Source organism: Heptranchias perlo, chromosome 7, assembly GCF_035084215.1.
Source record: "Heptranchias perlo isolate sHepPer1 chromosome 7, sHepPer1.hap1, whole genome shotgun sequence".
NCBI classification, from domain to species: domain Eukaryota; kingdom Metazoa; phylum Chordata; class Chondrichthyes; order Hexanchiformes; family Hexanchidae; genus Heptranchias; species Heptranchias perlo.
Genome location: NC_090331.1, coordinates 41,984,567 through 42,001,710, shown reverse-complemented (window position 1 = coordinate 42,001,710; position 17,144 = coordinate 41,984,567). Strand labels below are relative to the sequence as shown.

At 39.4% G+C, this 17,144-nt stretch overlaps 1 protein-coding gene across 5 annotated transcripts in view; it reads left to right on the top strand.

Moving 5' to 3' along the window:
- tank (TRAF family member-associated NFKB activator) overlaps positions 1 to 15,901 on the top strand; it is a 96,304-nt gene extending 80,403 nt beyond the window's left edge. For 4 of the 5 annotated variants that reach the window (XM_067987382.1, XM_067987380.1, XM_067987381.1 and 1 more), the window contains one exon: positions 11,261 to 15,901. In XM_067987382.1, the coding sequence (XP_067843483.1) occupies positions 11,261 to 11,452 (192 nt within the window). In that variant the 3' untranslated portion in view covers positions 11,453 to 15,901. Of the gene's footprint in view, positions 1 to 6,422; positions 6,549 to 11,260 lie in introns of all 5 variants that reach the window. The other variant, XR_010963416.1, reaches the window with a different exon arrangement.
- The last annotated feature ends 1,243 nt before the right edge of the window (positions 15,902 to 17,144 follow it).

Here is a 17,144-nt window from a genome sequence, read left to right as displayed (position 1 = left end):
TTTTGGAGTTTGTGTTTATTATGTTTCAGGTCAAAATAAACTGCTATTGTGCAGGTCCTGGGACTTTATAGAGTGTGGGGGTAAGAAACCATGTACAGCACAACCCATCTCATGGCACGACCTTTTTAATGTGTACTAAAATGAAATGGTTTGTCTGGAATCGGTCAGGCTAGGCTTAAGTCTAATGGTGTGTTCTGGATGCATATCATTGGAAGACCGTGCAAAGTTTGTAATTTACTTCTTTCATGAACCTAATTTTTATGTTGAAATTAACTCTAATTAGTATAATTGAGCATTATCTTTTTAAGGCACAGCAACTATATACCCCATACTTGATAAGAGCAGAAGAATGTAGAATTGAGGAATAGTCAGTTATCCCATTCAGTTCACTCCCTCATTTTATTTTATTTCAGGACTCATTCTGATCATTTTCCTGTCCGAAATCCATACCATACTCTGTGGAGAATTGGGAATCAATTCAATTTCTTTGCAGTATTTCAGCTGAGTCAGTATGTGCTGCACTAGATGCTAAACCTATTTTACAAATTGGAGGCTCTAAGCATGAAAAATGTTACTCCTTTAATTAACTTTTTTTTGTGACTTCTTTGGTTCTTTCTTAATTCACGTGAAATACTTCTCCACATCCAGCCATTGAGTGTCTATGGGCCAGAACTTGCGCAGAGCTGCAGCTCCTGCAAATTAAATTAATGAATGTACTTACTGCGGGCTCTGTGGCGTCGACTTACTTGATTTTGAACTTTTAAAAAAATTGTGCGCTATCAACTCAGCCTCTGAGAAGCAGAATGGAAGAGTCTGTAAGAATAGAAGACACGCCCACAAAATCTGTCAGGTAGAGAAGTCATGACCGCAAGCAGACTTCATTTGTTTAAAGTTAGTATTCTGGAAGTCATTGTAAATATAAAAAATTTTTTTAATAAAAAGCCAAAGAAATAATTGAATTAAATTAGAGACAGAAGGGAAAAGTAAAAAAAAATTAATTTAATTTTTAATTTTTTTTAATGACCAAAAACTATTAAAATAAGGAGTAATATGAGACTCCACACTTTTAAAATGTAATTTTTAGTTGTTTGGCTGTCATTAAGACTAACCGCGCTTTTAAAACTTAGTTTAGAACTGGTATTTTTATGTGTACCTGTTTGGTGGTGTAATTGGTTACTTTCCAGCTGGGCAGATGAGCAAGTTTGCAGTTTTTCAGTGATTTCAATGAGTGCAGCCCTTTAATTCAAAGCTGTCAAATTGCCAGTGAACCAATAGGAGCAAGTTCACGATTTCCGCGTTTTACTGCGCATGTGCAAACGCAGGAACTTGCTCCTTCAATTCACCACTAAAAACGGAGAGTGCTGTTGAGTTCCTCTGTTATTTCGGGAGCGATTTCTGGCTCAATATTTTAAGAACTAAGAACATGTTCCCCATTTTATCCAGTGAGTATAAATTTATATTCCTTAGCTCTTAACTCAGTGATCCAGAACCTAGAATCACCTATATCCTCTGAATTTTCTCCACTGCCTTTCTATTATTTTGTATTTATGCTGACTACAACAGGAGTGTTTTATAGTGTTACTGTCACTTCCTTGGACTTGTTACTTATGTGTCAGTTGCATACTGCAGCATTTTACTTGGCTTTGCAGCGTTAACTCTGATTGTTTTCAATATTTGATCCATTATTTGATATATAAAGGTTTTGTTCATCTATTATGCAATCTAATTTGCTATTTTAGTTCCCCTATTACTTACCGTTTCTCCTCATTAAATACATTGTCCCTGGATCACTGCCATACTCTTCCTATTGGCAAGATACAAAATGATTTTGGAAGAAGATTTAGAATTAACTTCCCATTTTTTCTCTGATCACCTCATGCCTGTAAAAATCACAGTGGTGAAAGAAATATAAAGAAAGGAGAAACATTGACTATTAAAATGGAAGGAATGTGAAATATATATAATGTCTTCTGTGACATTTTCACACCACGTTTGAACTTACCCATCTTACCCACTTAAATATTCATACTTGCCTACCACTGAGGCCTCCAAGCTCTGTCTCCAAGGCAGATGGAGATGTTCTCCATAGCCTAAAATTAGGCCTACTGTCCAATACTCCCCCTGCAGCCTGGCTGCTCCCTCTTCCTGTCTTGCTCACTGCCCCAAGCCAGCCAACCACCCTATCCCCTCGGCCCCTTCTTACCACTGCCATCAAACAACCTATCTGTAAGTCACTTCCCATGGCCACGATGAGAAAAGCCATGTTCCTGGCAATGAAACCAGTGAAACATTGTTTAAGCCTTTACTGTAGTTTTATTAAAATAGTTAAAGTACAGCAAGGGCTTAAGCAACTTAATGTGGCTTATCTTGCTGCAGGTGGAATTTCCCAAAGGACTTTCTAGCACTGAGTTGGCAAAGCCTCTGTTCCTTAAAGTACTATATATAGATAGCAATTCTTGTATGACCACAGTGTGCTCACTGCTGGGGAGGCCCTTTTGGAAAACATCTGAGATTCATTCTCCTTCTCCTTCCCTGATTCTCTCACCCCTACCTAAAGCACCATGCCTTTTCCTCATCTCTTTCCTGCTACTGCTTCCTACTCCCATCCCAGGCATCCATGCCTTTCCCCTAGCTTCCCACTGCCAACAGCTCCTGAGAAAACCTCTGTCATAGTGTTCCCAACCATGCCCCAGAAACCAGCGTTAAGTTTTTCTAAATGCTTAATGCACTTTTATTAGGATGCCCCAACAACACTCTCCCAATACTCCCACATCTTGTTACACTATCCCAGTGCTACCATACCCCCAAGAATACTCTTGCACTACTGCCATACCCTAGTACTCATCCCATCACATCCATACACACTACGCCCATGCCCAGAATCCCCCTGCCACTATTTTGAGACCCAAGGACCCTTCTCCCCAATACTCGTGGATGCTAACACCTCCATGTTCCTGCCACATCCCACCACCTTACACCATTGCTTCCACAGCCCTAGACAAGTCTCCCAATGCTACCAAGCCATGACCACCCCCTCTTCTCAGTACTTCTACAGTCCTTCTACATCTCTGGAACCTGAAACATCTTACGTAGAATGGCCGATTCTGTGCTGTACATTTAGCCCAACAGGTCCATGCCAGTGTTTATGCTCCACGTGAGCCTCCTCCCTCCCTACTTCATCTAACCCTATCAGCATATCCTTCTATTTCTTTCTCCCTCATGTATTTATCTAGCTTCTTCACTTCTCCATTGTCTCTGTAAATCCTAGACTTTTTTTTAAAAAAACTAAGACATGAAATGAAGTACATAACTGAACAAATGTATAATAATATCGTAGCCACTGATTTACACTTTCCGTGAAAAAATGGACATAATTTCCCTGCAACCCCTACTGGAAAATGCAGCCTGCAGCTCCTTTCTCCACCACACGACACCACCTTCCTGAAAGAGGAGAGAGAGATGGAAAAAGAAGAGTTAGAGGAGAGACAGAGGGAGAAATAGCAACATAAAGACAAGAGAGATAGGCAAGAGAGAAACCTAATTCTCCACAACTTCCTGGAGATTCCCACTTTATATTTTCCAAACGATGCTCTAGCACATATTTTCTGTCTTTATGTTTCAAGTATCACATTCAAATTTCAGTGTCACACTTGTAGAAAAGAAGATATTAATTTGGCTTAAGAATAGAATTATCTCTAACCTCTAATTTGACAAATCAAAAGAAACAAAACTACGTCTGACACCTTAAGCCTCAAGAGCTATTAAATTCTGAACTTACAAAGGTTGATTTTTGTTTCCCCACCTCTCTGTTTCTCACCGTGAACTGGGCAGGAAGAAAATTGCTGACTTATTGTTAGAAGCTCGGCATTGCCATTTTCAGGTGGGCTTCAATCTCAGCAGCCAGCAATCCCACCTGAAATCAGTGAGGGTCGAATTACTATATTAAAATAAGGATCTTATGATGTTAGGACCCAACTGGTATTTTTGTGTCTGTCACCACTGCTACCGCTGCTTCCTCAACCCGCCCACAAACAATGGGTGTTCTGGTTGGGAGATAACCATTTTCAGTACTATTTAAAAGGACCATAAGCTGCAGTCGGATAAGGCTGGAAGCAAGTCTGTCAATGACTTTCTTCATTATTTTTGGGACATTTAAGCCTTAAAAGCGCAACTCCTCGCTGCAGACCGTGTTCTTTACATTATTTTCCTGCCACTTCAATCTGCTGCTTTATTGCCCCCCCCACCCAGTCGTTTTAACCCTCCCCCTTAAGGTGCTGCTGCAGGGCCACTGCAGTCTCTACCCCACCGAATTTACTGCTGTCCCAGTGAGCTGCATATAAACAGCGTGGTTAGCGCTGGTAGCTCACTTTCTGTATTCAAATAGGGCCCGATCAGGAAAATCTTTTGGGCCTCCTGCCGTGTCATCATGTGGGTGGAGCGGACACACCGCCTGCCTATCCAGTGTATGCCAGAAACGAAAATCAACCGTACATAGTGTTCAATTAACAGCAAATAGACTTGAGTCTTAAAGGGGGACAATTTCATTTTAGCAGAAGAACAATAGATTTTGCATTACATCGTCCTTACAAAACAGTGCATTATCTGACTTAGCATCAGCAAAACTATGGAACACACATTATTTTAATTAAACTACAGCTTAATCAATATGTCATCAAACACCAATTAAATTCTAATTCACTGCACCTCTCTGAACTTAACACCAATTACACTTTATGCTCTTAAAACAACACAGCTTTATCTTAGCAGAATAATACATTTTGCATTACATCATATAATGCTCCTTTGTTCATTAAGTGTATCATCTGACTTCTCATAAATAATCGCATGAGATATCTTCTAAAATATATAAACAGATGTCCTATGGTGTTGCACACGGCGAGCTGGGTGATGCATTCTATAACAACAGGGGTTTTATGCTATGTAACATACAATGTATTATCATCAAGGCCATTGATTTGTAATGAATAAGTCATGGAAGTAGGCAAAATATTCCAGAATGAAGGAAGGTAGATGGTATTTGGCAACACTTGGTGGAGGATCTTGCAGATTGATAGCACTTGGGCGTGCTTCTGTAATTTGAGAGAACTGATGTGGAGATCCTGGAGTTTGGCAGTGTGGAAGTGGGCATCTTAAGGTTTTGTAGCATTGAGATTCTGGAGTTTAATGATATTAGAATGGGGTCTTGGGTTTTAATAGCATTAAGATGGAGTTCTGTAGTTTGGTAGCACGGTGTTGGAAGGGCTGCGATTTGTTGCTTTGCGATAGGTGTTGGGTTTGTAAGTGGTTGGGTTGAGGGGTGGGGGGTTCCACGGATTCAGAACTGAATTTGAAGAACTAATCTTTAGCAGGAGGTGAATCCTGAAGTAGTGGAGAACAAGATGAGTGATATTGTAATGGATAAAAGGAAAATTTTAAATGTTAAGCTAAGGGTAGACAAAGCGTCGAGGAGTTGAGGGAGGAGATTGAAGAGGCCCTAGAAATTATATTTCAGGGCTCTATTGAGTATGGCTACTCTCCAATCCTCCAGCACACACCCAATGTTGTACCCATTGACACAGTACCATGTGGGAGATTATTAAAGAAGATTAAGGGTTTTTGAATTAGAGGGAGGATAACAAACTGGATTAAAAACTGGTTAGAAAGGAAAAAAGTGTAGGAGTTGAGGGCAGTTTTTCAGAGTGGTTGGAAGTGGGTAGTGGTGTCACTCATGGTTCAGTTCTGGGGTGCCTTTCGTTCAGTGTATATCAATGATTTGGGTATAGGCCTAGAGGGAATGGTGTCAAAATTTGCAGATGATACCAAAATAGGAGGTATAGTTCATTCTTTAGAAGACCAAAGGCAACTACAAAGGGATATTAATAAGAGGGGGGATTGGGCTAAAAAGTGGCAGTTGGAATTCAGTGTCAGTAAGTGTGAGGTGATGCATTTTGGTTTTAAAAAAAAAACGGCAGTAATTATACTCTGGTGTTGTGGCATAGCAGAGGAATTTGGGGTACAGGTTGACAGAACATTAAAAGCAGCACCTCGAGCGTCCATTCAGGGTGTTTCTGTAAAAGTTGCACTGCTTGTTTTCACAGATGATATGTTAGTGGATTTGTTCAGGGATCCAATGTGCACTGTTCACCATCTGGAATAATAAGGGGTAACCAGTGGAATAGGATGCTGGTTGCCATCTTGCAAAATGTTATAGCTCTGAAAGGCAAGATATAAGTGGTGGTTCTCCCAATTATTCGTTTATAACAGTATTTGGGCGTTCTGATGTATGCCATCTTCAACTTGGATGCTGCTCCTAAGGAAGGGGTGAAGAACACTGGTCTTCATCATCTCCCTTCAAAGTCCCAGTGCAGGTTGACCTTATGCGTAGAAGGTGTGTACTAACAGTTCTCTTTCGTTGTTAAAAGTTACTCGGCATGCAATAGAAGAACTTCTTTTGGCTCGTGTGGGATCTGGAGGAAAAAATAAATGGTTGGAGGGTTGGAGGGCTTCAACCTGCTGCTTAGCACCCTGCACTGGAAGTCAGCCTCAAGGTGAGCATGTTCATTTGCCAAAGACTCTTCCATAAGGACCTGAATTAAGCAGTAGGTTATGAGTAAACCTGGTACTTGTTATTGGTCTTGGACTTTTGAACATCAAGGCAACTGTTCTGTATAGGTCCTTCCACTACTCTGAAGGTAGATGTTAATCATGAAGCTGATGACAAAACTCTTAAGGTTAGTGAAAGCAGCAGCTGGAAAGTGTTACTTGGAGGCTGGTTATATGAACACACGCTCATCAATCAAGGGTCAATGCCTACTTTGAGTTGTGGAGAAGTGAGCAGTTGCGACTGCAGTTCTGCACCGTCAACTCCTGCAACTTCTGTTTAATGGGTTAAAGTATGTGTTTAAACAGTAATCAGGAGAATGGTGGCAGTGCACTTGCACATTTTATGGTGAGTTATGCTCCTCCTGCTTTGGACAAATTCCTGATAACTGCTGTCCACTAGTGAGAGCACAAACCCAAGCTACTCAGTTCTCTCATAACCAACTAATGACTATCCTCCTTGGTGACGGAGGAGATAAATGGGGTCACTTTGGGTTCAGGTTGGCTGCAAAATAACACAGTGGATCTGTGGATAGAAAATTGGAACTGAGTGTATCCTCTGTGAAAACTCAGTAAAGGTTTACAGATGTGATGAGTGACTGTCCTTGACACAAGGCATCATTCGACTGAGCGTGGCACCGCCTAGTAAAACTGAAGTCAACGGAGATCAGGAGGAAAACTCTCCAGGGACTCGAGTCATACCTGGCACAAAGGAAGGTGGTTGTGGTTGATGGAGGACAATCGTCTCAGCCGCAGGACATCGCTGCAGGAGTGCCTCGGTAGCGCGTAGGCCCAACTATCTTCAGCTGCTTCATCAATGACCTACCCTCCATCATAAGGTCAGAAGTGGAGCTGTTTGCTGATGATTGCAGTGTTCAGCTCCATTCGCAATTCCCCTGATAATGAGGCAGTCTATGCCCACATGCAGCAACATCGAAGCTTGGGCTGATAAGTAGCAAGTAACTTTTGTGCTACACAAGTGCTTGGCAATGATCATCTCCAACAAGAGAGAGCCTAATCACCTCCTCTCGTTATTCAATGGCATTACCATCGCTGAATCCCCCACCATCAACATCCTGGCCAGAAACTCAACTGGACCAGCCACATAAATGCCATGGCTACTTTGAGCAGGTCTCCTGTGAGTGGCTCACCTCCTGACTCCCCAAAGCCTCTCTACCACCTACGAGGCACAAGTCAGGAATGTGGTGGAATATTCTTCACTTGCCTGGATGGGTGCAACTGCAACAATACTCAAGAAGTTCGACACCATCCAGGACAAAGCAATCTGCTTGATTGACAGCCCATCCACCACTGGCCCACTGTGGCTGCTGTGTGTACTAGCCACAAGATGCACCGCAGTAACTCACCAAGGCTTCTTCGACAGCAGCTCCCAAACCTGCAACCTCCATCACCTAGGGAATGGAGTTTGTGGTGAGCACGGGAGGCAATGGCTTCGATCTGCCCAATATTTAATTGGATGAAATTTCTGCTCCTCCAATACTTGGATGTCGGAAGCCTCAGGTTTCCGTGTTGCTTGTACAATCTCGATGGGAAGGGGAGGATCACTGTTCCATCTAATGTGCTTGTTTCTGCCCGTCAGTTCAACCTCTAAACATCTATTTTAAACACTTCTGAGCCTGAGTTGCATCGCAGTGGGTTTTCACTTTGTCCATTGGCCACCCTTCGATCTGCTGCTATGCTTGCTGTGGTGTGTTCTAATTATTTCTCCAGCAAATTGTGGTGTAAATTTGCCGCTGGAGGATCGGGAAGCACAATAGTCTAACTTAGGATGTTCGGTGCCAGTATTGCCATTGGAGCGAATTCCAGGCCATAATGTCTAGTAATAAACATGAACATAGCAACAATCACAACTTCTAAAGAAATTCTTGCATTTTTATTGAGACAAAAATGTGTTGTCCATAGGGTTTCTCAAATGCTCTAGGCCCAAGGCCTGTTGCTTGCTATATAGACAGTACAGTATATTAATTCTTTTGCATCATGTTTTATCACCGATGCTGTTGTAAGAGATTTAGCAAAAACAAATTACACTATTTCCTCTATTACTTAGAAGCCCTGTGGAGCTGTGAAACACACACACTCTATCACATTACTTGTTACTAATGCCTTTTTCTATTATCTCATTGGATTGTTCTTTTACTAGTTATCTGAGTATCTATTTTCAGTAGATGGCACCCTGCTTTGTACAGTGCAAAACTGTACAGAAGCAAATGAAGCAGCTGGTACGTAATTACATGTTATGAAGAGGCAAGTAATTTAAAAATATAAAATAAGAATTGCTGCTGAGTTGTTGCATAGAATGGGGCTATATGCTCACTGACTATAATGATTTGCAGTTAATAATAAAGTTACATTAATATGTCTCAAATTCTTGACTATGAAACAGGAATCCTCGGTGCGGTTTTCCATACATTGTTTATTTTAGCGAGCTTTGATTTCAAGAAGATTAATAAAATTATATAAAGTAGTCATATTTTACTGCCATCAAATATTGCTATGCCTCAGTTTGCTATTATATCATGCATTTTATCTGTTCCAAAGTTTCCTTCCTGCCATTTGTGGGGTATGGGGAAGAACTGTCATTTTCTTGAAAAATACTCATGCTATTTAGACATCAAGAAAGGTTATTATCATATTGCGTGAAGTTATTCAAAGCATTCAGGTATTGAGCTGTCTAGGTCAAAGTACAACTCTCAAACTATTTTTTCTGATTTATTTCCAGTTATTCAAAATTTTAAATAACTGAACTGTGACCTTAAAAATTTAAATGATATTTAATGAAAAGTACATTGGCACATTGCATTTGTGCCAATTTAATTGCCTGATTATGTTCAATAATTTATAGTCTCTCTGTTAATCCATTTTGTGTTCTATTTGTGCTTCTATAATTTATAAAGAAATTAAAAGGCATGTTATTTTATTTGCCAATTTTCTTCTCTACTTTCCTGAAGACATCGAATCCTTGTTGGATACAGTTATATAGGTCCCTGGTGCCCTCTGATGAGTCAGCAAGTGGTCATTATTTGTGTTAGTTTTACAGTGTGTCAGGATGTTCAACTACAGGGGCCTTTGCAGCTGAGCCCAATCAAGTCCTTACCTTACATCCACACACTTGCATTTCCAGCAGAAGTCACAGGATAACAGGAACCATGGCCAATTTTGCCCTTCCTAACCTCCCTAGACAAATTCACTGAACCATTGGAGAACGGTTCTCATTTTAAATATAGATCTAGTTCCTACATTGTTGCTTTTTTTTGCGGGGTGGCATGGAGTCACAATGGGAAACTATTTGGTCTTACACTTGTTGCAAAGTTGTCTCTAAATCTATTCTTGTGTATCTGTGGAGCTTTTTATTGACTTTAATTAACTGTGATGTGAATAGGGTGCCGTTGCATTGCCCACTTGCATCATTTAAATACATGTATGGAGTGCTGCTTTCTGGAGTCCCATTTGGGACAATTTACCCCTGACAGTCAGCTCTTCACAATTAAATGGTGGCCCTCCTGTACCAGCAGAATTTATGTTTTAAAAATATATAGGTAAGTTTAAAAAGCAGGCACCACACCAGAAGCCATTATAGTGCTGCTGGTACAAAATGAAACAAAGCGCTGGCATTTCCTCCAATAGCAGCCTGCACTGGCAGCTTTATACTGTTGTTTTGGCACTGTGTGTGGAAAATGTTGGTCTAGCACCGATGCCAAAGATAAGGTATGAAGACAGCTTAAGTCAGCGAACATTTATTAGTAGTTTGCAATACAAGATCCCCTTATAAATTGCACCCTCCTGGGAGTAGTTACAATCTGCGTTTTATATTCTGTCAAGTACAGTATTTAGCAAATACATATGTTTCAGTAGCTCTAGATAAATGTTCTGTCTGCACCTAAGCAGACTTAATGTGCAATTTACACCAACTGCTAGTTACATACATCAAGCAAAATGTTTATTAACAACAGGAAGTGGTGCTATTACACTTAAAATTAGGATATTAATATGCATTGATGCTGACCCAGCTATGCAGTTAGAATTCATGTACTCCGCTGCATAGCAAGTTTAAAGAATAGTTCAAATCAGTACACTTAAGGTATCACATGGTTACTAAATTTTTACTTTTCTGACCCAATGCACAAATTATGTGTGATAGCATGTAAAACATGCTATTCACCAAACCATTTAATACTTAGTCTGTAGCCCTTCTATATACTGAAATCATGGTGATACATGAAAATGTAATTGTGTGTGAGATGTATAAAAATGAACTACAGAAATATCTGGATTTTGAGAAACTGAGCCACTATTGAATAATGGTGTGCATTACTCTTATTGATCATGTTATTGAGTATTTTTCTAATGCAGATTAACTAGTGAATAACTTTAATCAATTTGAGAAGCTTTTTTTTGAACATAGATGTGTACATATTGTTTTTAGAAAAAAACTATCCTGCAAAATGGGTATTTCGAGCTGATTTCCAAAACAGTACTGAGGTAGATAAAAGGTTGATCAGAATATATTTTTCTAGACTGCCATAAGGGCTGATTATTCCGCTAAAGCTGTTGCATTATAATCTGACTTTTATAGGCATATGGTGTGTTTTTCATTTACACAGCACGTTCAGTAATGAAAAATGTCTCCTCTCTCTTGCAGCCCGAGTGGAATCCTTACCACAATAAAGAAGGTGAATTACTGCATCAAGCATCCAAAGACTCTGACCTGGACCTAAACTCCAAAATCTGTGAATTCTGTCAGCGAGTCTTCCCAGCAGGCACCACATCTAGGGACGACTTCCTCAGGCATCTTAATTCACACTTTGAGGTTGTTGCTAAAAATGGATTTTAATGCTTGTATGTTTCCACATTGAGATGAAGAAACCAGCCTTATGAACTTAACATGTATTCATGATGTACGAAATAGTTCTTGTTAGTGTGGAATTGTAAATATCAAAAGGACATCTGATAAATGAAGGCTGGTACAATAGCATATTTTGTTTTTTTTAAGTGAACCTTTTTTCTTTTACAGTGGCAAAAATGGCTGATTATTAATAAAGAAACATAATATGGAGTTTTTCAATTTTTCCAGCATACACTCTGACTGAAGGTAATTTGAAGCTACTAGTCATACTGAACAAGAGCCAGTTGTGCGCCTTTTACAGTGACACAGAAGTGGAATATTTTAATAGCAGGTCATCCAAATCAGTATTAAAAAAAACTGGCAGATTACTGAGTGGAGTTCTAGTATTGTCTGCATAACGAGAAAGGAAAGCTGGTAGCTTACATATAGTAATTATTATAAACCCTGCAATCTTTTTACATTTAAAAAAAAATTGTCGAGGGGTTGCTTCTTTATTTTGTTTTTACTTTTGTTGAAGTTTCTGATTATTCATGCAAGGGCTGTATTCCTAGGAAATGGAACATTTTCCATTTTTTTTACCTAGTGTCAACATTAAAAACTTTCATTATTCTTCCATAACATGTCTTAACCCTAACAGCAGAAATGAAACCCTTAGTGCACTATTGTGACATTTTCACTTCCTGCATTAGTTTGAAGTTGTGTGACGCTACCACTTTAATTCTAGTGCGTACAGAATTCCGAGCAGTTTCGTGTTATGAGCTTGCTCCTAGTTTTATGTGATTGAGACTTTCTACAATAATTTCGTAAAGTCATCAGAAAGAGGAGGTGTTTGTTACATTGCTTTAGGCTAGGTAGATGATTGCTAAATCCAGCACAATAAGAAATATTGTATCTGAAATTCCAGTATGTAATCTACCTTAGTTGAAAACCATCAGATGAATCTGCTACCCCTTGCTAACACGTATACATTGGAAAATAGGACTGGAATCTAGCCTTTATGTCTAATGTTTATAAAATGCCAAAATTGGCTCAGCTTGGGACTGTCCCACATAACCAATTCAAATAGTATCAATGAAACCCTAGGCAATTAAATCACCACAGATCCTCAGTACAAAACTGAGTGGAATGTAATTAATTCCCTCTTGCCAGAATCATCAAAGGTGAAGTCGGATACAGCGATGCATTAAACTGGCTTAAAATTAACATCTATGGTAACATATTACCATTGCAGAGTGGAGCTTTGAGGACCGAGGCCCTAGACTTGTTTTTTCTGTAACAAACTAGCTCCTTAAACGCTCTCCCATTTCCTCCACTCAACTGCAACAACAACTTGAATTTATATAGCACCTTTAATGTAGTAAAACGTCCCAAGGTGCTTCATAGGAGCGTTATCAAACAAAATTTGATACTGAGCCATATAAGGAGGTATTAGGACAGGTGACCTAGGTTCTAGCTTGGTCACAGTTAGGTTTTAAGGAGCGTCTTAAAGGATGAGAGAAAGGTAGAGAGGTTTAGGGAGGGAATTCCAGAGCTAAGGCCTAGGCAGCTGGAGGCACGGCTGTTAATGGTGGAGCGATTAAAATCGGGGCTGTGCAAGAGGCAAGAATTGGAGGAGCCCAGAGATCTCAAGAGGGTTGTAGGGCTGGAGGAGGTTACAGAAATAGGGAGGAGCGAGGCCATGGAGGGATTTGAAAACAAGGATGAGAATTTTTAAAATCAAGGCGTTCCCAGACTGGGAGCCAATGTAGGTCAGTGACCATAGGAGTGATGGGAGAATGGGACTTGGATTGAGTTAGGATACAGGCAGCAGAGTTTTGGGTGAGCTCAAGTTTATGGAGGGTGGAAGATGGGAGGCAAGCTAGGACTGCATTGGAATAGTATAGTCTGGAGGTAACAAAGGCATAGATGAAGATTTCAGCAGCAAATGAGCTGAGGCAGGGGCGGAGACGGGCGATGTTATGGAGATGGAAGTAGGTTGTCTTGATAATGGAGCGGATTTGTGGTTAGAATCTCAACTCCGAGTCAAATAGGACGTCAAGGTTGTGACTGGTCTGGTTCAGCCTCAGACAGTGGCCAAGGAGAGGGATGGAGTCGGTGGTTAGGGAACGGAGTTTGCGGCGGGGTCCAAAGACAATGGTTTGGCCCCCACTCTCATCTCAAATACCAAGTGCATAGGCAAAGCATAACTTTAGTTTATCACTAAGGAAGTCTGCTTAGGGGACATTTCTCTTAATGACAAACCAAGATGATCAATTCAGTCGCATGGATCCTTTCCATGATGTCATTCAACTGAAGAAGCAGGTGTTAGAAACTATAATTCTCAAATTTTAATTTGTTCCTTGAAGAACAGGATTCCCAATTAGGTGTTATACCCTTTCTCTGTTTCTCAGTGCCTAAATCATAATAGGGAGATGTCTTTTCTGATATCATGATTTTCAAGGTTCTTATTGGTTTATTACTCTTATCTATTCAACTCCAGTTGAAGATGGCACTTGTCTTAATTGGAATCACCTGGTGATACTAATGTATGTCTTTTGTCTGTGCCTCAGATTTCCCAGCATACAAGGATTAACCCTTACAGATTTCCCAGATACCTCTAATATGTCCAGGCTGGTTATATGATTTGTCCACAAAGCCACTAATTTTCCTGGAGGGCTGCATTCAAACCCCTGTCTGAGATGTGAAAGTATTGTGATCTAACCCACCTCGTCCTTTATATTGCATCATTTGTACCTTTCATTTCCTGTTTATGTAATTGCATTGTTTTAATGAAATGTACAAAAGCTGGAGTTGAGGGGGGAAAGAAACTAAGAATCATGTAAAGGTTTAGATCTAAAGTCAATTCATTTTTAAATAATTAGTTTTAATCCATTGATTACTATGAAACTGAAGTAAGCTGAATAGATTGTGTCCATGTTCGTTGGGTATTGTGTATGCTATCTCAACTACAAATCAGGCTGTGGAAAATATGTGTACTTCTTTGATTCTTTTTATGTGTGCAGATCAACATTGTGTTTTAGCAATAATCAAGTCAGGAAAAGCCTGCAGATAAGATATTTTAACCATCATGGGATGTGAAATTATGAATTGCGCAGTAAATGGTTTTTTAAGTACATAAAAACCTCGTTTAAATAGGCCCCTGTACAATGGTGAAGTGACCTCCAAGACAACTCTGTTCCTATACTATCGTTGAGTGTTTAAATGTAAATAATATAATTGATGTATCATCTTTTCTCTATTCTACAGCCCACGTTGAAAAAGTTGGGCAAACTCTTGTTGGCTTCAGGAATGAGAGATAATTTTGTGTTGTATGTTTGAATCTTGGATGGTTATCTCCATAAAATGGTACTTTTTAATGAAAGGAAGGACTTCAAATTATATATGAATATTCTTTTTTCTAGATTTGTTAATTAAAGAGTGGGATGCAAATAACTGGAATTTTTATGATAGCACCTTGGGACCAACATCTTTCAAAATTAAGTTGCTATTTAATAAAAGAGATTACACCACAATTCTTGTTCAAATTAAAATGTTTATCCAGAAAGTAGTTATAGCAAAAATATTAACTTAAATATTTTTGGTTTAAATTAACAACAAAACGCTTAAGCAAAATGCTTTCTGGTCTATATGGCTTAGCTAATTAACAATTAGCTGGGTCATATAGACCAGAAAGGTTACATGTTCAATCCCTGCTCCATGCTAAATTAGGTGGGGTGGGACTGGAAGTGCTACATTTGGTTTCAGTGCTCCGAGGTTAAGGAGGGAAAATTGTCACATACTTGCATTGGAGGCAGTTCAGAGAAAGTTCACTAGGTTGATTCCAGATATGGAAGAGTTGTCTTATGAGGAAAGATTGAACAGGTTGGGTCTATACTCATTGGAGTTTAGAAGAATGAGAGGAGATCGTATTGAAACATGCAAGATTCTGAGGGGACTCGATCGGGTAGATGCTGAGAGGATGTTACCCCTCGTGGGGGAATCTAAAACTAGGGGGCATAGTTTCAGAATAAGAGGTCGCCCATTTAAGACGGAAATGAGGAGGAATTTCTTCTCCCAGAGGGTCGTGAATCTTTGGAATTCTTTACCCCAAAAAGCTGTGGAGGCTGAGTCATTGAATACATTCAAGGCTGAGTTAGACAAATTTTTGATCAGCAAGGGAGTCAAAGGATATGGGGAAAGGGCAGGAAAGTGGAGTTGAGGTAAAAATCAGATCAGTCATGATCTCATTAAATGGCAGAGCAGGCTCGAGGGGCCGAATGGCCTACTCCTGCTCCTATCTCTTATGGTCTTATGGTCTAGGTTTCTGCTTTTGACCCCGGTCCAGAAACTAGCCCTGAAAGAGTGGACATGGGATAAGGACATGACTAAGCACAACTGTAATGCCCTTGGTTAAATACCTTGCTAACATTCTCTGTCGAGGTGCACACATGAATAATGGCCATTTAGGTGAGGTACTGGAGAGTAACTGGTGCCCATGAAACCATACCCCAGTGAGGAGTTGATATCTGCAGCAGAGAAGGGGTATAAATCGTTGAGGGAAAAAAAACTTAAAGCAATCTTTTGTCTACTTCTCCAGTCTACCAATTGTGTCAATCCATTTTGCCTTTGAATAAAATCCTTTGTCGCTATCTATATCAATATTGCGTTGAACATGCATTTTATCCATCACACCACCCTTCAGCATCACACAGGTACATATGGAAATGTTTTGCAGTTGATTGCCTCAAATTTTGTATTTAAAAAATAATAACCAGTCAGAATTGACCAGGTGCAGATATACAAATCAATTCCAAGGAACGGGGATAGATAAACTATGAATGAGGAACTAACAAGGACATATGAAAATAATGAATCAAGCATGAACAGTCAGCAATACCTACAAAATTATGCTAAATATAATTTTTAAAAAAAATTTGTATGCCATTCTTTTGTATGCCATTTTGCTTCCTCTGCTAAGCTGAGCACTTACTATTGGAAATAAAGTTTGTAACATAAAGACACAAATTACAAAATTTATAAGAAACTTATTGAAGGTATTTTTACAATAGGATTTTCTGCATTTGGTATAATTGTAGCAATGTTTTCCATTAGAGGCCTGTGACGATGTCTTGAACTCATGCAACCTTTCAAACCCATCACTTAGTTATAGGAGGGTAAAGCTACCAAATTCTAGATTTTTTTTATGATCGACAACAAGATTGCCGATTCAAAGAGCATGCCAGGACTTAGTAATTTTCCATTGGAGAAGGCAGAATTTATAAGAAGTAACCCCTCAAAGAAACCATTTTAAGACAGAAAGTAAGTGTGCCTTTTTTTAAATTCCTGACAAAAAATAAATTACTATACTCAAGCAGTTGTTTACAATGCATTCTGAACAGTTAGACCAGCTGTCATTTGTCTCTATTGAGAACTTAAACAATGATTTTTCATATAAGCAGATACCAATTTGTGGAAGGACTAGACAAATATTCAAGTTTGGAGGGAATTCTGAATAAAAGTTCTGAATTTAAAATGTTTTACTAACAGGCTCTAATTTATTTGGTAAAAAAGGAGAAATACAAATAAAAGATTAAATTAAAGTTCTATATATTTCTTGACCTTCCCCATAGAAAGGCACACCCTAAACAGGTGCCCAATAAAGGGCTGCTCCCGCATATTATGTGCAGACATTTATTTAAGT